At 35.4% G+C, this 21,197-nt stretch overlaps 2 protein-coding genes across 2 annotated transcripts; one reads left to right on the forward strand and one right to left on the reverse strand.

Moving 5' to 3' along the window:
• Positions 1–8,215: 8,215 nt before the first annotated feature.
• On the reverse strand, positions 8,216–11,613 carry LOC148545960 (uncharacterized). Its single transcript, XM_088499115.1, has 2 exons — positions 10,320–11,613; positions 8,216–8,580 (listed from the first exon to the last, which is right to left on the reverse strand). The coding sequence occupies exons 1-2, from the start codon at positions 11,611–11,613 to the stop codon at positions 8,216–8,218; spliced, it is 1,659 nt and encodes a 552-aa protein (XP_088355241.1).
• Positions 11,614–11,694: 81 nt separating this feature from the next.
• Positions 11,695–20,900, forward strand: LOC107615754 (uncharacterized). The gene is made up of 3 exons (XM_088499116.1): positions 11,695–11,838; positions 19,025–19,579; positions 19,677–20,900. Exons 1-3 carry the CDS (start codon positions 11,695–11,697, stop codon positions 20,898–20,900), a joined length of 1,923 nt encoding a protein of 640 aa, XP_088355242.1.
• Positions 20,901–21,197: the final 297 nt, after the last annotated feature.

Raw genomic sequence — 21,197 nt, forward strand, 5'->3', positions numbered from 1 at the left:
AACATAAAATTTGAAATTAGAATGGAAATACGTGTGGAAAAATGAATTTGGCTCCTCCTTGCTATCCTGGCGTTTGAACGCCCAAACACTGCCTGTTTTGGGCGCTGCTGCTCTCCTGGGCGTTCACCGCCTAGCTACTGCCATTACTGGCGTTTTCTTGCCAGTGAGCTCTTTTTCTCTGTTTTGTGTGCCGAGGTCTTCCGTAAATGATTCCTCACCTTAGTGTCAGTGAACTTTATATAAACAAATAAAAATAAAAATAAAATAGGGCAAAATGCTTAGAGGATTGTTGCCCCATGGCTGGGTTGCCTCCCAGCAAGTGCTTCTTTATTGTCTTTAGCTGGACCTTGCTGAGCTCTTAATCTAGCTTCAGCCTTGAGCATTCTTGCTCAATGTTGCCTTCAAGATAATGCTTGATTCTCTGTCCATTGACAATGAACTTCTTATCAGAATCAATATCTTGAAGCTCCACATAACCATATGGTGATACACTTGTAATCACGTATGGTCCCCTCCACCGGGATTTCAGTTTCCTAGGGAATAGCCTGAGTCTAGAGTTAAACAACAGAACCTTCTGTCCTGGTTCAAAGATTCTAGATGACAGCTTTCTGTCATGCCACTTTTTTTATTTTTCTTTATAAAGCTTGGCGTTTTCGAAAGCTGTGAATCTGAATTCCTCTAGCTCATTTAGCTGGAGTAATCGTTTTTCTCCTGCTAGTTTGGCATCAAAGTTTAGGAATCTGGTTGCCCAGTAGGCCTTATGTTCCAGTTCCACGGGCAGGTGACATGCCTTACCATACACGAGTTGGTATGGAGAGGTCCCTATAGGGGTCTTGAATGCTGTCCTGTAAGCCCACAGAGCATCATCCAAGCTCCGTGCCCAATCCTTTCTACGGGTATTTACTGTCCGTTCTAGGATTCTCTTTAATTCTCTATTAGAGACTTCAGCTTGCCCATTGGTTTGTGGATGATATGGAGTGGCCACCTTGTGGCGAATTCCATACCGAACCATGGCAGAGTAAAGCTGTTTATTGCAGAAGTGAGTGCCCCCATCACTAATTAGTACTCTAGGGACACCAAATCTGCTAAAGATATGTTTCTGGAGGAACTTCAACACTATTTTAGTATCATTGTTGGGTGTGGCAATAGCCTCAACCCATTTTGATACATAGTCAACTGCCACCAGAATATAAGTGTTTGAGTATGATGGTGGAAAAGGTCCCATGAAGTCAATTCCCCATACGTCGAACAACTCAATTTCCAAGATTCCTTGTTGAGGCATGGCATAACCATGAGGCAGATTGCCAGCTCTTTGGCAGCTATCACAGTTACGTACAAACTCTCGGGAATCTTTATAGAGTGTGGGCCAATAGAAGCCACATTGGAGGACCTTGGTGGCTGTTCGCTCACCTCCGAAATGGCCTCCATATTGAGATCCGTGGCAATGCCACAGGATCCTCTGTGCTTCTTCTCTAGGCACACACCTACGGATAATTCCGTCTGCACATGTCTTAAAGAGATAAGGTTCATCCCACAAGTAGTACTTTGCATCAGTAATTAATTTTTTCTTCTGTATCCTGTTGTACTCCTTGGGTATGAACCTTGCAGCTTTATAGTTAGCAATATCGGCAAACCATGGTGTTTCCTGAATGGCAAACAAATGCTCATCTGGAAACGTCTCAGAGATCTCAAGAGAGGGGAGGGGCGTCCCTTCTACTGGCTCTATCCGTGATAGATGATCAGCCACTTGGTTCTCTGTCCCTTTTTTGTCTCTTATTTCTATATCAAACTCTTGCAGAAGCAATACCCATCTGATGAGCCTGGGTTTTGAATCCTACTTTGTGAGTAGATATTTAAGAGCAGCATGGTCAGTATACACAATCACTTTTGATCCTACTAAGTATGATCTGAACTTGTCAATGGCGTAAACCACTGCAAGTAATTCTTTTTCTGTGGTTGTGTAGTTTTTCTGGGCATCATTTAGAACGCGACTAGCATAATAAATGACGTGCAGAAGCTTGTCATGCCTCTGTCCCAATACTGCACCAATGGCGTGATCACTGGCATCACACATTAGCTCAAATGGTAACGTCCAGTCTGGTGTAGAAATGACTGGTGCTGTGACCAGCTTAGCTTTCAGTGTTTCAAACGCCTGCAGGCACTCTGTGTCAAACACAAATGGCGTGTCAGCAGCTAGCAGATTGCTTAGAGGTTTTGCGATTTTTGAAAAATCCTTTATAAACCTCCTATAGAATCCTGCATGCCCCAGAAAGCTTCTGATTGCCTTAACATTAGCAGGTGGTGGTAATTTTTCAATTACCTCTATTTTTGCTTGATCCACCTCTATTCCCTTGTTTGAGATTTTATGCCCAAGAACAATTCCTTCAGTCACCATGAAGTGACACTTTTCCCAGTTTAAAACTAGGTTGGTCTCTTGGCATCTTTTCAGAACAAGTTTCAGGTGATCAAGGCAGGAGCTGAATGAGTCTCCATATACTGAGAAGTCATCCATGAAGACTTCCAGAAATTTTTCCACCATATCAGAGAAAATAGAGAGCATGCATCTCTGGAAGGTTGCAGGCGCATTACATAGCCCAAATGGCATCCTTCTATAAGCAAACACTCCAGATGGACATGTGAATGCTGTTTTCTCTTGATCCTGGAGATCTACTGTAATCTGGTTATAGCCTGAGTAGCCATCCAAAAAGCAGTAATAATCATGACCTGCTAGTCTTTCTAGCATCTGGTCTATGAATGGTAAAGGAAAATGATCCTTTCTGGTGGCTGTATTGAGCCTTCTGTAGTCAATACACATGCGCCACCCTGTAACTGTTCTTGTAGGAACCAGTTCATTTTTTTCATTATGAATCACTGTCATGCCTCCCTTTTTTGGGACGACTTGAACAGGGCTCACCCAGGGGCTATCAGAAATAGGATAAATAATCCCAGCCTCCAGTAATTTGGTGACCTCTTTCTGCACCACTTCTTTCATGGCTGGATTTAGCCGCCTCTGTGGTTGCACCACTGGTTTGGCATTATCCTCCAATAAGATTTTGTGCATGCATCTAGCTGGGTTTATGCCCTTAAGGTCACCTATGGACCACCCAAGAGCTGTCTTGTGTGTCCTTAGCACTTGAATAAGTGCCTCCTCTTCCTGTGAATTTAAAGCAGAGCTTATGATCACTGGAAAAGTGTCACCTTCTCCCAGAAATGCATATTTCAAGGATGGTGGTAATGGCTTGAGCTCGGGTTTAGGAGGTTTTACCTCTTTCAGAAGAAAGTTCAGAGGCTCTTTCATGTCCTCTGAATCCTCCAAATCAGGCTGAACATCTTTAAAGATGTCTTCCAACTCTGATTCGAGACTCTCAGCCATGTTGATCTCTTCTACCAAAGAGTCAATAAGATCAACTTTCATGTAGTCTATTGATGTGTCTGGATGCTGCATGGCTTTGACAACGTTCAACTTGAACTCATCATCATTGACTCTCAGGGTTATTTCCCCCTATTGGACGTCAATGAGGGATCGTCCAGTTTCTAGGAAGGGTCTTCCTAGAATGAGAGTAGCACTCTTGTGCTCCTCCATTTCTAGCACAACAAAGTCAGTGGGAAAGGCAAATGGCCCAACTCTGACAATCATGTCCTCAATCACGCCTGATGGGTATTTAGTGGAACCATCAGCAAGTTGGAGACATATCCGGGTTGGTTTAACTTCTTCAGTTAAGCCAAGCTTCCTGATAGTGGATGCAGGTATTAGGTTGATGCTTGCCCCAAGATCGCATAAAGCTGTCTTGGTGCAATTACCTTCTAATATGCATGGTATCAGAAAACTCCCAGGGTCTTTAAGCTTTTCAGGAAAGCTCTTCAGAATGACTGCACTGCATTCTTCAGTGAGGAGAACTCTTTCTGTTTCTCTCCAATCCTTTTTATGACTCAAGATCTCTTTCATGAACTTGGCATAAGAAGGTATTTGCTCAAGTGCTTCTGCAAATGGAATCTTTATTTCAAGAGTCCTGAGATAATCTGCAAAGCGAGCAAATTGCTTATCCTGCTCCTCTTTCCGGAGTTTTTGAGGATAAGGTATCTTGGCTTTATATTCTTCAACCTTAGTTGCTGCAGGTTTATTGCCTACAGAAGTGGTTGAAGAAGCCTTTTTAGAGGGGTTGTTATCAGCATTTGTGTGTGTCTGATCCCTCACTGGCAATTGAGTGCCAGAGTTAGAAGCTGGAGTGAAACTGGACGCCAGCTCCTTGTCTGCTCCTGGCGTCTGAACGCCAGAACTGTGCCCATTTTGGGCGTTCAGCGCCAGATCTTGCCCATTTTGGGCGTTCAACGCCAGATCCTTGCCCATTTCTGGCGTTGAACGCCAGTCTTGCCTTGTTTCTGGCGTTGAACGCCAGTCCTGAGCATGGTCTGGGCGTTCAGCGCTAGCCTTCCACCAATTTTTTGGCGTTTCAGTTCCAGAATTACTTTTCCCTGGGCTCTTACTGCCCTCAGGTGAATTTTGGGTGGTTTGCTCATTTCTTAGCTTTTTGCTGCCTTGAGGTGGGGTATTTAATGTTTTCCACTTCTTAGTTGAACTGCTTGGCATTCTTCTGCTATTTGCCTTGACAGCTGCTGCTTTGTTTGCTTAAACTGTTCGTCCATATGTATATTAGCCATCCTTGTCTCTTGTAACCTGTCTTTAAATTCGGCTAGCTACTTTGTTAGAAAGTCCAATTGCTGATTGAATTCAGCAGCTTGTTTTACAGGACTGAGTTCAGCAGTTACTGTTTTAACCTCTTCATTCATGGAAGGGTTGCTGCTTAGGTACAAATGCTGATTCCTGGCAACTGTATCAATGAGCTCTTGAGCCTCTTCAATTGTCTTTCTCATGTGGATAGATCCACCAGCTGAGTAATCTAGAGACATTTGAGCTCCTTCTGCAAGCCCATAGTAGAAGATGTCTAACTGAACCCACTCTGAAAACATTTTAGAGGGACATTTTCGTAGCATCTCTCTCTATCTCTCCCAGGCATCATAAAGAGATTCATTATCTCCTTGTTTAAAGCCTTGGATGTCTAGCCTTAGCTGTGTCATCCTTTTTGGAGGGAAATATTGATTCAGGAATTTTTCTGTCAGCTGTTTCCATGTCTTTATGCTGGCCTTAGGTTGGTTATTTAACCACCTCTTAGCTTGATCTTTTACAGCAAATGAAAACAGTAATAGTCTGTAGACATCCTGATCTATTTCCTTATCATGTACTGTGTCAGCAATTTATAAAAATTGTGCCAGAAACTCTGTAGGTTCTTCCTGTGGAAGACCGGAATACTGGCAGCTTTGATGCACCATGATAATGAGCTGAGGATTCAACTCAAAGCTACTGACTCCAATGGAGGGTATGCAGATACTACTCCCATATGAAGCAGTAGAGGGGTTAGAATATGACCCCAGAGTCCTCCTGGACTGTTCATTTCCACTTAGGTCCATGATGGAGAAAGAGGAGATGATGTAAAATAGAGAAAATATTTTTATTTATTTATTTATTAATTTATTTCAAAAATAAAATAAATCAAAATAAAATAAATAAAAATGAGTAAAAGATTTTTGAAAAGGTGAGGAGAGAGAAAGTGGTTAGGAGATTTTGAAAAAGATATGATGATTTTTGAAAAAGGTTTTAAACTTTGAAATAAAAATCTGAATTTTTAAAGGAGAGAGAAAAACAATAAGACAACACAGGATTTAAAATTTTTAGATCTGAGGTTTCTTATTTTCGAAAATTTTGGGGGGGGGGGAACACCAAGGAACACCAAACTTAAAATTTTTAGAAAACCAAAATAAATTTTCGAAAAACACAGAAAAATCAACAAGAAAACACCAAACTTAAAAGTTTGGCACAGGATTTAATAGAAAAATTATTTTTTTTGAAAAAGATTTTTAAAAAGAAAATAAGGATTCTAAGATTCTAACACAACAATAAAAAGAGACTCTAAACAAAAAGAGAATTTTTTCCTAATCTAAGCAACAAAATGAACCGTTAGTTGTCCAAACTCGAACAATCCCCGGCAACGGCGCCAAAAACTTGGTGGACGAAATTGTAATTACACTTTGATTATGTAAAATTTATTGCTCTTTCTTTCCCTGGAAATGGCACCAAAACACGATGCCAATACCATGGTTCACAACTTCGTACAACTAACCAGCAAGTGCACTAGGTCGTCCAAGTAATACCTTACGTGAGTAAGGGTCGAATTCCACGGAGATTGTTGGTTTGAAGCAATCTATGGTTATCTTGTAAACCTTAGTCAGGAAGTCAATTATGTTTATCAGTTGAATTGCGAATAACCAAGAGAGCATAAATTAAAGGTTACTTGTTATGCAGTAATGGAGAATATGTTGGAGTTTTGGAGATGCTTTGTCTTCTGAATCTCTGCTTTCCTCTGTCTTCTAATTCACGCACGCACGTCATCCTATGGCAAGCTGTATGTAGGGGATCACCGTCGTCAATGGCTACATCCCATCCTCTCAATGAAGAATATGCTCACATGCTCTGTCACAGCACGGGTAATCATCTGTCGGTTCTCGATCATACTGGAATAGGATTCTTCATCCTTTTGCGTCTGTCACTAATGCCCAGCACTCGCGAGTTTGAAGCTCGTCACAGTCATTCGATCATTGAATCCTACTCGGAATACCACAGACAAGGTTTAAACTTTCCGGATTCTCATGAATGCTGCCATCAGTTCTAGCTTATACCACGGAGATTCTGATTAAGGAATCTAAGAGACACTCATTCAATCGGATATAGAACGGAGGTGGTTGTCAGGCACATGTTCATGGTTTGAGGAAGGTGATGAATGTCACAGATCATCACCTTCATCACAGTTAAGCGCGAATGAACATCTTAGATAGGAACAAGCGTGTTTGAATGGAAAACAGAATTACTTGCATTAATTCATCGAGACACAGCAGAGCTCCTCACCCCCAACAATGGAGTTTAGAGACTCATGTCATCAAAGAGTACAAAGTTTAGATCTAAAAATGTCATCCGATGCAAAATAAGTCTCTAAAAGTTGTTTAAATACTAAACTAGTAGCCTAGGTTTACAACAAATGAGTAAACTATGATGGATGATGCAGAGATCCACTTATGGGGCCCACTTGGTGTGTGCTGGGGCTGAGAATTAAGCAATCGACGTGCAGAGGCCATTTGTGGAGTTGAACGCCAGTTTTTGTGCCAGTTTGGGCGTTCAACTCCAGCTTTTGATCCTTTTCTGGCACTGGACGCCAGAATTGGGCAGAGAACTGGCGTTGAACGCCAGTTTACGTCGTCTATACTTGTGCAAAGTATGGACTATTATATATTTCTGGAAAGCCCTGGATGTCTACTTTCCAACGCAATTGGAATCATGCCATTTCGAGTTCTGTAGCTCCAGAAAATCCACTTTTAGTACAGGGAGGTCAGAATCCAACAGCATCAGCAGTCCTTTTTCAGCCTGAATCAGATTTTTGCTCAGCTCCTTCAATTTCAGCCAGAAAAATACCTGAAATTACAGAAAAACACACAACTCATATTAAAGTCCAGAAATATGAATTTTTCCTAAAAACTAATGAAAATAGACCAAAAACTAACTAAAACATACTCCAAACTATATGAAATTAACCTCAAAAAGCGTATAAAATATCTGCTCATCAATGAGCTCCTGGGTTTACTTCACGCATAGCAGGAATGAGGCCCTAGTGGGGAAAAGTAAAGCAACAAAAATGTTATCCCCAATGAAATTCCATTCATGGTATGACAGTAGTAGCAGTTTGAGAGATAATGTAAACCAGTAATTATAAAGTCATACATGAACAATAAGAATTGATACCATTACCTTCTGCATGTCTGACATAAAGTTGATTCCATTGATTGCTGCGTCTCCTAAGTCTTCTTGGAGAAGTTCGAGAAACCACTTCCAACTATCCTTGCATTCTCACTCCACCACAACATAGGCTATAGGGTATATATGGTTGTTGGCATCGTGACCGATCGCAGTCAACAATTGCCCAGGGTAGTATCCCTTTAGAAAGGTACCATCTAACCCGATAAAAGGCCTGCAGCCATTGGTAAAGCCCTTCTTACAACCTTGCAAGCATATGTAAATCCGTTTGAATTTATACCCAGTCCCTTCGACATAATCAGTGCTAATCCTCACGGTTGAGCCAGGGTTGGTCTTTATTATTTCATTAGCATAATCCTAAAGAAGTGCATACTGAGCTATCTCCGATCCTTCTATTAGTTCTTTCGCCTTCACCATTGCACGGTATATCTTCCTCTCATTCACAATCACATCAAACTCCTTCTTGAAAAAATCATGTGTCTGCCTTTGACTCATGTCTGGATGGTCACGGATCTTGTCCTCAAGCTCTTCTACAACCCATTTACCATCCGCAAATTTGTTCTTATTAACTCTGCTGCAGGTATGTTCGTTGACAAAGGTCTTCACCTGGAAGCTTAATGGAAATGACCGTTTTGCACAATATATCTGCCATGGGCAATCCTCCTCGTAACATATGGCTTTGCACCTAGTTGAATCAACTCTAGGAAAGAATATGTTGCGCTCTAGTGATGAGCGGATAATTTATACGCTTTTTGACATTGTTTTTAGTATGTTTTTAGTAGTATCTAGTTACTTTTAGGGATGTTTTCATTAGTTTTTATGTTAAATTCACATTTCTGGACTTTACTATGAGTTTGTGTATTTTTCTGTGATTTCAGGTATTTTCTGGCTGAAATTGAGGGACTTGAGCAAAAATCAGATTCAGAGGTTGAAGAAGGACTGCTGATGCTGTTGGATTCTGACCTCCCTGCACTCAAAGTAGATTTTCTGGAGCTACAGAACTCGAAATGGCGCGCTTCCAATTGCGTTGGAAAGTAGACATCCAGGTCTTTCCAAAAATATATAATAGTCCATACGTTGGCCAAGAATAGATGACGTAAACTGGCGTTCAAACGCCAGCTTTCTGCCCAAATCTGGCGTCCAGCGCCAGAAAAGGAGCCAAAACCAGAGTTGAACGCCCAAACTGGCACAAAAGCTGGCGTTCAACTCCAAGAAGGACCTCTGCACGTGTAACATTCATGCTCAGCCCAAGCACACACCAAGTGGGCCCCGGAAGTGGATTTATGCATCAATTACTTACTTCTGTAAACCCTAGTAGCTAGTTTATTATAAATAGGACATTTCACTATTGTATTTGACATCTTGAGTTTTATCTTTGGACGCCTGGTTCTTAGATCAGAGGGGCTGGCCATTCGGCCATTCCTGGACCATTCACTTATGTATTTTCAATGGTAGAGTTTCTGCACTCCATAGATTAAGGTGTGGAGCTCTACTGTTCCTCAAAGATTAATGCAAAGTACTACTGTTTTCTATTCAATTCTTCTTATTTCGCTTCTAAGATATTCATTCACACTTCAACCTGAATATGATGAACGTGACAATCATCATCATTCCCTATGAACGCGTGCCTGACAACCACTTCCGTTCTACATTCGAATTGAATGAGTATCTCTTAGATCTCTTAATCGGAATCTTCGTGGTGTAAGCTAGAATGATGGCGGCATTCAAGAGAATCCGGAAGGTCTAAACCTTGTCTGTGGTATTTCGAGTAGGATTCAATGATTGAATGACTGTGACGAGCTTCAAACTCGTGATTGCCGGGCGTAGTGACAGACGCAAAAGGATAGTAAATCCTATTCCAGCAGGATCGAGAACCGACAGATGAATAGCCATGCCGTGATAGGGTGCGTTGACCATTTTCACTGAGAGGATAAGATGAAACCATTGACAAGGGTGATGCCTCCAGACGATTAGCCGTGCCGTGACAAGGCATTTGGATCATTTTCCCGAGAGAAGACCGAAAGTAGCCATTGACAATGGTGATGTATCACATAAAGCCAACCATGGAAAGGAGTAAGACTAATTGGATGAAGATATCAGGAAAGCAGAGGTTCAGAGGAACGAAAGCATCTCTATTCGCTTATCTGAATTTCTCACCAGTGATTTACATAAGTATTTCTATCCCTATTTTATTAATTAATTTCGAAAACCTCATTACTATTTTATATCTGCCTGACTGAGATTTACAAGGTGACCATAGCTTGCTTCATACCAACAATCTCCGTGGGATTCGACCCTTACTCACGTAAGGTATTACTTGGACGACCCAGTGCACTTGCTGGTTAGTTGTGCGAAGTTGTGAACCATGGTATTGGCATCATGTTTTTGGCGCCATTACCAGGGATAGAAAGAGCGATGAATTTTACATAATCAAAGTGTAATCACAATTTCCGCGCACCACCTAGGTTGATGTTGAACTTCCTAACTGCCTTCTTGAAATGCTCTAGATTCTCAAATTCCATCCCAACCTCCAGCCTTACGTCCCTCACTGGAGCATCGGGATTAGCTTGAGGAAATGCTGCTTGCTGACTGTCTTCATCATCACTTGCAACAGAATCCAGCTCTTCAGACTCGTAACAATGCATCACTGCACTTGGCTCAGCCATATCTTCACCCTCCACAGGTATAAAGATTGAAGGATGCTTGTTTGGATCCTGGTTAGGTATGAAGGTTTGTCCTGATGGAGGAGGCCTAACTGTTGATCGTCTCTTCCGCTTCTTTGGACTACCAGCACCCACATCTGGGTTTGTAGACGGTTCAGGCTGTGAACTGCTAGGTTGAGAACCTTCGCAAGGTGTTTCATTCTCAGGTTGAAAGCTCTGCTCCTGAGACTCTGGTTCGTTGTAAGGTTGTGGAATATATTGTGTGAAAATCTCATTAGAATCTGCAGGCCCTTTATCAACTGTGGGTGCCACTGACTCCACAGAAACTGGATTTGGGTGCCCTGTTTCTTCACTTCCAACTGACACATGTGGTTGTTGAGTCTCTGGAGGAGTCTTCTCTAATGGCTCATGTGGAGGCAAATTGGGTTCGGTGGGTGCATCTGGGGTCTGAATGATCCTTGGTGGCTCTTCAAAGGTTACCTTTGGTGAGTGTGTGGGGAGAGTTGGTTCCTCACTGCCTACTTTTGGTTGTTGTGTGTTTGTTGTGGTAGGATGAACATCTTTCTCCACCGCATCATCCTTTGTTTGGGTATCCGGTCCAGGCATTCCTCTGGTTTGATCATTAATCTTCACCACTCTCTTGTGCTTCTTCTTTGGGGTTGGGGGTCTCCTAACACACACTTTGGTTCTGTGCTTGACTTGGGTTTTCGTAACATTTAAATTCTCACGCTCCAGTTCAGGTTCATTAGTTTCTTTTGCAAACTCAGGAAGGTTAACTGGATGCTCAGTGAACGCCTCAATTCTCCTCCCATTAGCAATCGCTGCTTCATACATAGCCACCACATCCATGTCACGTCTAAGCAACCTCAACCCACCATCCAACTCCATCCCAGGTTGAAGCCAGTAAAGCTCGCACACATCAGTGTACCCTATATCCTTGACTAAGTCATTCACGAAGAACCTATTTAGGGTATCGACATTCACTCGTTCAATCTCTGTTTTCTCACCCCCAACGTAAGCCAGTCTGCCATCATCACCCTTTTCAAATTTTCCTCTGTGACTAATGACTAACGTAATGTGGACAGTTGCCATCTGCAAACAGACAAACCCTAATTAACAACCAAATCATAGCAACTACAAGCACACCCTAATGAAAACCCAGTTTCCACAACCATGCATCGAAAACAAGAAAACCATGACATAGAGATCAACGGTTACTACTTACCTATGGATGACACCACGCAATTCCACCCGCTGAAACGAGCCACACCAACAAGCACCCTCTCTTTAATACGGAGATTATCGTCGGCCTGGGAGGTTTTCTATGAGTTGTGAAGATGAACAATTTCTTCCTAGGTCTCTACCCTTTGTTCTCTGAAACGCGTGAAGATGGAAAACCTTTGCTAACTGTTCATTTCTAATTTCCCTTTCTTTTTCAAAAAAAAATTCAAAATTCAAATATTTTTTTAACTAATTGTAATTATAATATCCACGTGTGCAGCCCCCAAGCCATGTCACGCCGTGAAATGCCACGTAGGGAGTGTTACTGACGGAGTCAACGCCGGAATACGGATTGGTTAGTTTCGTCCCACGGAACTCATGATTGATGGATACATTTGGTAGTTTCTGTCTCTTGTGGGTAGATTTGTCAGCGTTTTCAACTTTCATGGGTACAAATGGTAGTTTACTCATAAAAAGGTGAATTAAATTGTGGGCCATAGGGGAGATATAGGTTTTTGAAAAAAAATTCATAAAAAACTGTGGTGCTAAATTTTTAAGTTTCTAAAAAGTTACAATATTAAATACCTTTTATTTTTCTTCAAACTTCTAACACATTTTTAGCTGAAATCTAGTTGAGATAATATATTAGTACATTTTTAATTGGTAAATATTATTCTATCTTTTCTAAAATAATATATAAATTATCTTTTCTTATGTGTCACATTCTAATTTGATGTTTATTTTAATACATTTGTTATATATTTATTAAAATATTAATTTAAAAATTTTCTTATATTAACTAAATTCTCAACTAACTAAAATATTGATGTGACAAATTAAAAATAAAAACACAAATTAGTGTCACCGTGAAAATTTTCAATTTAAAAAGTTTATCGTGTCAAATAGATTTTTAAATTTAAAAATTTATTCTATATAATTTGGTTTCGAATTATATAAAAAAATTAAAACACTTTATATCTTGTTTTTTAAAAATTAATATAGCTAGTTTGCAATTAATTTTTATGAAGGTCTGGATTTTTATTTAATTTTTGTTAGAAATCAAAGATTTTATGTGAAAAATAAAAGAGTAATATATAACATTATTTTTCAAATATTTTGTTAAATTTCCAACAAATTTTAATGACCCGAAATCAATTTCTTATTTTTTATTTTATTAGATAAATTAGTCATCCAACAAATTCTACTAAAAATTTAAAATAAATAAACATCCATTAAAATATGACACATCATAAAAGATAACTTATATGTTATTTTAAAGAGGGTAGGATAGCATTTACCTTGTTTAATAGTATATATATAAAAAATAATATGTATAACAAAATATGAGTATATATAATATACCGCAACTTATAAATATCAGAAGCATTTTTTTAAAAGGAGTACTAGGGAGTCAGCAACTTTTGTGATTTGTAGCCATCAAGTAGCCATCAATGATAATTTTAATGGTGTGAGATTGGTGTGAGAGTTCATCCAATGGCTCATGTTTCGTTTGCTGGTTACATAATGGCCAGAATTTAATAAAGTTACCAACTCCTAGACTTTTTCTTTTTTTAAAATAAATCACGAAATACAAGATTCTTACTTCATCAAATAATATTTTATTTTTAATTTTGAAAATACTAAAAAAGGAGAAAAACAAAAAAAAAAAAACAAAAGTGAAATACATGATTTAAAAAAATAAATAAGTAGAGTAGAATGTGAGAAAGTTTTCCTACATAAATCAAACAAGAATTTTTCATAAATACTATGGCAAACTTCTATTTCTATTTTAGGATGAGCGTGTTTTTTATTAGTGATTATGAAACTTTCTGATGTTGAATAAATAACTTAATCGAACAAAATGAAGAGAAGACAAAGTTTTTCATCATAGCTTAGAACAATGTACTCCAATCTCTAAAAGAATTATACTCCAATCTCAAGAAAAGAAAGAATAAACTAATATTGTTTGTCTTAGTTAGGGTCTAGATTCTAGAAAGCGAGGAATCTGTCCTATGCAAATATACAAATCAGAAAGAGCTTCTCTTGTTCAGATTTCCAATGTTAGTGGCTCTTCCAAGTACCATTTTGATAGTGACATGCAAGAACTTTTACCAGCGTTCCTTTTGAGTAAATTCCTTTTATGTTCTTCAATGAAATGCATGCGATGGTTTACTTCATTGTTGAGTTCATTTTCAAAATCTTTAATTTTATATATATATATATATATATATATATAAAAATATTCAAATTTAACAGTATTTTATATCTATATATTTAAGGCTTTTTATTTAAATAAAATAATAGAAGATTGAATTTACGTGAATTCCCTAAATGAAATTTTAAAACGTGAATCTCCTAAACTATATAATATATAAATTATTTCAGGATGATGTGAGTTAAATAATACATTAAACATGTTACCCTAGGACGATTTATACATAAAATTTATAGGACAAATGCACATAAATTGTCCCAGGCCAATGTATTTTTTAAGTTGTATGTAAATCGTTCCATCTTAACATGAGTTACGTTTTTTCACCTAAAGCCCACAATCCTAGCACGATTTACGTGCAAATACACAACCTCAGCACCCAAGCACGATTTACGTACAAATTCAAAACTAATAGATATATTTAGGACATAATTTTAATTTGTACTTAAATATTTAGGTTGAATGTTAATTTCTTAATAAATTTAAGAAGTGAAAATTTTAATTAGTTAAAAAAATGAATATAAAAAATGATTTTGTTACAACAAAGATTTATCTTTTAAAATAAATAAAAAAACTTCATTTAAAAGACTAAATTATTGTGTATGAATAACTCTATTTTTATTTTAAAGACAATATCTAAAAAAATTAAAGAATTTAAATGTTTTAAAATAAGAAAATTATTAAAATGATAAAATAAAAATTAACATTATTAAATTTGTAATTTTATAAAATATATTTTTTATTATTTTAATTTTAAAAATTAATTTTTTATTTTATTATTTTATCAATTTATTCAATTTAAAAATTTTAATCAAGTATTAGATAGTTATATCCAAATTTGTTTATATTATGTTCAGATAGTTATATTTTTTTTTATATGTCTAAATAATTTATGAATATAAAAATATTTTTATTTTTTGAATTAGGTTTTAAAATTGAGGTAAACTCATTTTAGTTTTATTAGGATATTGAAATGAATTTGATCTATATCTATAAGTATTCACACAATCAATATTTTACAAAATTTTACAAAATTAATTTTAGTACATCAAGTACTCAACTCAATTATTTTTTTTTTTTGTTAAATTCTACCTTTGCAATGTATTTTATTTTTTCACTTCATTTTTATGCTGGTGTTACTTATATCCTCTAAATATTCAATTATTGATTGTTATTTGGCCAAATTAGTGATATTCTCTTGACATAAAATATGTTATCCAAAGAATTTATTATTCGGTTTTAGAATTATTCTAATATTTAACTAATTAAAATTTTTACTTCCTAAATTTATTGAAAAATTAATATTCAACCTAAATATTTAAGTATAAATTAAAATTATGTCTAAATATATCTATTAGTTTTGAATTTGCACGTAAATCGTGCTTGGGTGCTGAGGTTGTGTATTTACACGTAAATCGTGCTAGGGTTGTGGGTTTTAGGTGAAAAAACGTAACTCATCCTAAGGTGGGACGATTTACATACAACTTGAAAGACACATTGGCCTGGGATGATTTATGTACATTTGTCTAATAAATTTCATGCATAAATCGTCTTAGGGTAACATGTTTCATACATTATCTAACTCACATCACCCTGAAACGATTTATATATTATATAATTTAGAGGATTCACAGTTTAAAATTTCATATAGGAGATTTACGTAAATTTGATCTTCTATTATTTTATTTAAATAAAAAAGCCAATATTTAAATATAAATTTATAACTTGGCCACTGTCATATAATCATATTATTCATTTTAGAGTTTTTTTCGTTCTTTATTTTTGTTTTTTTTTTTCTTATTTCTCTTCGATTCCACAGTGCTAGACTGATAGAAGATGTATAATTATATCTGAAGTTATTTTTCATTAATTTTTTTTTCCGTTCAATGCTTTTCTGTTGTTTATATATATAAAAAAATAATTTAATAAAAGTCCTTTTTTTTCTATTTATCAAGATAATTGTCTTGCTAAATTAACAATAGAGTAGAAAACAAATCGGTCCCTGACCTTTTTTTGGGATATTTTCGTTCTTAACTATTCAAAAATATTTTTAAGTCCCTGAACATTCGAAAAAACCTGAACGGATCAGTTCTTCCGTCCAAATACCTCCGTCATGAATTCTCCACTTGGCCATGAATTTTCCGCATGCTTTTTTTTCTATTTTTTCAAGTCATTCTTGCTTTTAAAACTTTAAATCACTCAAACAAACATATAAATTTTCTACCAACTCTACCCTTTATTTATTTGGTTTTATTCATATAAATTTTATTTACTTATTATAATTTTTTTTGTTCATATGATATATATTGTTGGTTGTAATTATTATATATTATGTTTATATAAAAAAATTTCACTTTTTTTGTTGTTTTCATGGTACTTGTTACTGTACTTTATTTTCGTTTTTATTATATAATAATGATAAGTAATAAAAGAGTCATAATAATAAAAATTTATAGTCCAAAATGATACTAAATTAAAGAGTACTAACGGTACTAAAAAAATTATAAAATATTTTCTTTTTGTTTGATATTTTAAAATATATATATAGTACTCTTTTTCATATTTTTATTTTTTATGGAATTTATTTTATTTATATGATTAATATTTTTTATATTTTTTTTAGTGTTTAGCTTTTTATGTATATTATATGAATTTTTTTATTATATAAAAATTTTTTATCATATTTTTAATTATTTTTTATGTATTTTATCAGTATTTTATTAGTATTTAAAGTTTTGAAAGCAAAAATGACTTGAAAGAAATGGAAAAAAAAATATGCAAACTGGAGAATGTATGGCCAAGTGAAAAATTCATGGCGATGCGTTGGCGTGGGTAGACGTGACCTACGCGTACGCGTAAGAGGGAAGCTTGCCAGGCGTACGCGTGACAAACATTTTTCGTTGGGTTGACGGAGGTATTTGGACGGAGAGTCCGTACAGTTTTTTCAAATGTCAGGGACTTAAAAGTATTTTTAAATGGTCAGAGATAAAAATGTCCGCGAAAAAAAAGTGAAGGACCGATTTGTCTTTTACTCTTAACGATAAAATTAACGGAGTAGCATGTCATCATTATTTGTATTCAAATACATAGTAAAATACATATTCACATGAAATTGTAATCATATATATTATGGTTCGAATCTCCCTATATTTGGTAAAAAAAAGAAATTGCAACGATATATATATATTGTAAAAATAATTATTTGTATCCATGAATTTTATGAACATTTAAAAAAATATCTATTAAACAAAAAAAATTAACGTTATATCCATAAAAGATGAAATTCTATGTGACAAAAATATTTAAATTTTAATTTTTTTTTGTTAATTTTTTAATAAAATTTATAAATTACTCGTATTCTTTATCTTCAACCTCAACTATATCACCGTCTCTTTTTTAAAAAATTTCAAATTTTCACAACTCTCTATTGTCACCAAAACCACAACTTCTGCCAGATTTGAGATTGACATCGTGTTCCTCTACTCTGTCTCGTCGCGCCAATTTAGGATTTCTTTTTGCTACCCAAATCCAAATTTCTAACTTAGTATATTCTCAAATTAAAACAATAGACAAAAAGAAACCAAAGGATCTCCCCAAACCAACTTAGTTTCGCCCCCTCCTACCGTCGGTAATTTCTCCTCGCTTTTTGCCGCTGTGCTGAAATTAAGCATCGCCCTCGCTTCCACTGGCAGATTGATGGGAGCCTAAGGTGGCCATGGTCCCCCCAAAATTTTTCAAAAAAAATTAGTAAACAGAATAATTAATAATATTAAATATTTTTTATATATAATATTAGAAAAAATAAATATAAGTTACAAAATTTTGTAAATTAAAATAACTAAAAACTGTACTATGTATTGAATATTTGGATTATTGTTGTTCTTGTTAACAAATAACCCATTCTAATAATTAATAAAAATGGTTTTATTATACTAGCCCAATAGACAATAGCCCATATTATTAATTAAAGTAGCACTAGTACATCTTTCAAACATTTTTTTCAATACATCAGAAGCATCAGCGCCACTTTTCTCTCTTTTTTAGTGGCTTTCATTTGTGTAGGCTTTTGGTCTTCTACTCTTCTCATTCTAATTTTCTTTTCATACCAAAACAAGACATATGAAGACAAACCATTGAAGATTTGAAGTGAACAACAAAATATTAACCATCTCAATTTTTTTAAGTTAATAATAATGTCAAGTATTATTTATATTATTTATTTAAAATAATTAATTTTTTTTATAATGAACAGTGTTTAAAGATTGAAGTGAGGACAAAACTTAATAGAGTTATTTTTGGGTGAGACTTGGAATAAAAAATAATCAGGTAAATCAATAACTTTATTTTTGGTTATTATATATTTGTGTTTCTAAAATTATTTGTTATTACTCAATAGGTTTAATATTTTTTTTTTAAAAAATAACATATATGCAATTATTTTTATTTTTTTTTAGATAGTTCAAATTAAAAATATCAAAGATGAAAACAATTCACTCATTTTTCAAGAGAAAAGAGAGAATATATGATGAACAAAATTCAGCTTCAGATTCTTTGAGTAATATTCAAAATATTATTGAACAACCTAATATACAACTTGTGACAGAACTTGTTGAGCAAGATATTCAACCCCCTGCTTCCAAAATAACAAGGATTAAAATAGATCAAGTTAATATTGATACATTGATGCGTGATCCTGGAAAGCGTCCGCAAATTTGGAATTATCCTATCAATCAACAAGATGAAATCCGTAGAGCATACATAAAGTTTGGACCATATCAATTTATTATGGATGAGTACCCTCTTTCTGGTCTAGAAAGTTATCCTCGTCGTTTCAAAGCTCATTGCTTTAAGAATTTTTCTTGGCTAGAATATTCGCCAGAAGTGGATGCTGCATTTTGTCTTCCATGTTATTTATTTTCTAGAAAATCAAGTCCATTCACATCAGGAGGATTTCGCAATTGAAAAAAAGTGAATAATAGAAAGGATTGTGCATTTTTATCTCATGTGGGTAAATCTCTTAATTCTCCTAATAATATTGCTGTTAAGTCTTGTAAAGATTTGCTTAATCAGTTATGTCACATTGACAAAGTATTGGCTAAGCAAAGCTCACAACAAGTTTTAAGCAATATATTGCGTCTTAAAGCCTCTATTGATACTGTCAGATGGTTAACGTTTCAAGCTTGTGCTTTTAGGGGACATGACGAGAGTCATGAGTCTCAGAATCAAGAAAATTTTTTTGAAATGTTAAAATTATTAGCTTCTTACAATAAAGAAGTGGATGCAGTTGTCTTGGAGAATGCTCCTCAAAATGCAATATACACATCACCTTCTATTCAAAAGGAAATTCTACATGTTTTTGCTAGAAAGGTGCAAAATGAAATTCGCAATGAGATTGGTAATGCAAAGTTTTGTTTGATTGTTGATGAAGCTAGAGATGAATCTAAAAGAGAACAAATGGCACTTGTTGTTAGATTTATTGATAAGCATGAATTTGTCAAAGAAAGGCTAATAGATGTTGTTCATGTCAAAGATACTACTTCTGCTACTCTAAAAGAAGAGATTTGTTCTGCATTATCTCATCACAATCTCAACATTCAAAATGTTCGAGGTCAAGGGTATGATGGGGCTAGTAATATGCGTGGAGTGGAAAGAGTTACAAGCTTTAATTATTCAAGAATGTCCTTATGCATATTATGTTCATTGCTTTGCTCATCAATTACAGCTAGCTCTTGTTGCTGCGGCTAAAGAAGTTGTTGATGTTCATGCTTTTTTCCAAAGTTTGAGTAATATTATCAATGTTGTGTGCTCTTCTTGCAAACGCAATGATGAATTACAATATGCTTATGCAACTGAAATTTTTCATTTAGTTGCAACTAATCAAATTGAAACAGGAAGGGGAGCAAATCAAATTGCCACATTAAAAAGATCAGGAGATACCAGGTGGAGCTCTCACTTCAACTCAATTTGTAGCCTTTTACGTATGTTTGGAGCAACAACTTCAATTCTGGAAGATTTGACTACTAATAGATCTACATATTCTCAACGTGGTGATGCTACTTATGCTCTTAAATCTTTATTATCATTTGATTTTGTTTTCATTTTGCATATGATGAAAGAAATCATGGGAATCACTGATAAATTTTGTCAAGTATTACAACAAAAATCTCAAGATATTTTGAATGTTATGCATCTGGTTTCTAGTACAAAATCATTGATTCAACAGTTAAGAGATAGTAGTTGGGGAGCACTTTTGGAGAAAGTTAGTTCTTTCTGCAATGATCATGCTATTCAGATACCTGATATGGGTGCTTCTTTTAGTGACATAATTCGGTCTCATCGTAAAAAGGATGTTGTCACTGGTGAACACCACTACCGTATTGACATTTTTACTAGCGTGATAGATTTTCAATTGAAAGAGATAAATAGTAGATTTAGTGAGCAAGCAACCGAGCTCCTCATATTGAGTACATCTTTGGATCCTAAAGATGCTTTCAAGTTATTCAGTATTTGCAACATATGCAATCTTGCAAAGAATTTCTATTCTTTAGATTTTTCTGAGCAAGAAAATATTCAATTGGATTATGAGTTACAACATTATGAACTTGATGTGGTTAAAGCTCCAGATTTGCAGGATTTGTCTACTCTTGCTGAATTGTGTCAAAAATTGATAGAGACAGGAAAATCAAATATATATCCTTTAATTGATAGATTGATTCGTCTTGTTTTGACTCTTCCTGTGACAACAACAACAACTGAACGGGCCTTTTCATCTATAAAGATTATTAAAACAAGGCTTCGGAACAAGGTGAAAGATGAATTTTTAGCAGATTATATGATTGTATATATTGAAAAGGAGATTGCTTCAAAATTCAATTCAGAGATGATAATTGATGATTTTAGTTCCATGAAGCATCGTCGAACAAGTTTAAAAATACCAAAATCTTAAAGTATGTAGTTAAATATTGACTTTTATATAATATAATTACTCCTTTGATATATATGCTACAAATCATATTTTGTTAATTTTTTGTTATATTTTATATTTAATTTGCCCCACTCTTATGAAATTTCTGGTTCCGCCACTACTCGCTTCCTTATTCTCCGAGAACAACCCCTTTCGAAACAAGCCTACTCAACCTTCTTAGGAATCAAACAAACAAACACAAATTCCTAACAATGTTGGATCCGCACACCACGACATCGGCGAGGAAAAGAGGAAGAGAAAAACTTTAGAGAAGAAGTC

This window comes from Arachis ipaensis, chromosome B9, assembly GCF_059453495.1.
Source record: "Arachis ipaensis isolate K30076 ecotype BB chromosome B9, ASM5945349v1, whole genome shotgun sequence".
Classification (NCBI taxonomy): domain Eukaryota; kingdom Viridiplantae; phylum Streptophyta; class Magnoliopsida; order Fabales; family Fabaceae; genus Arachis; species Arachis ipaensis.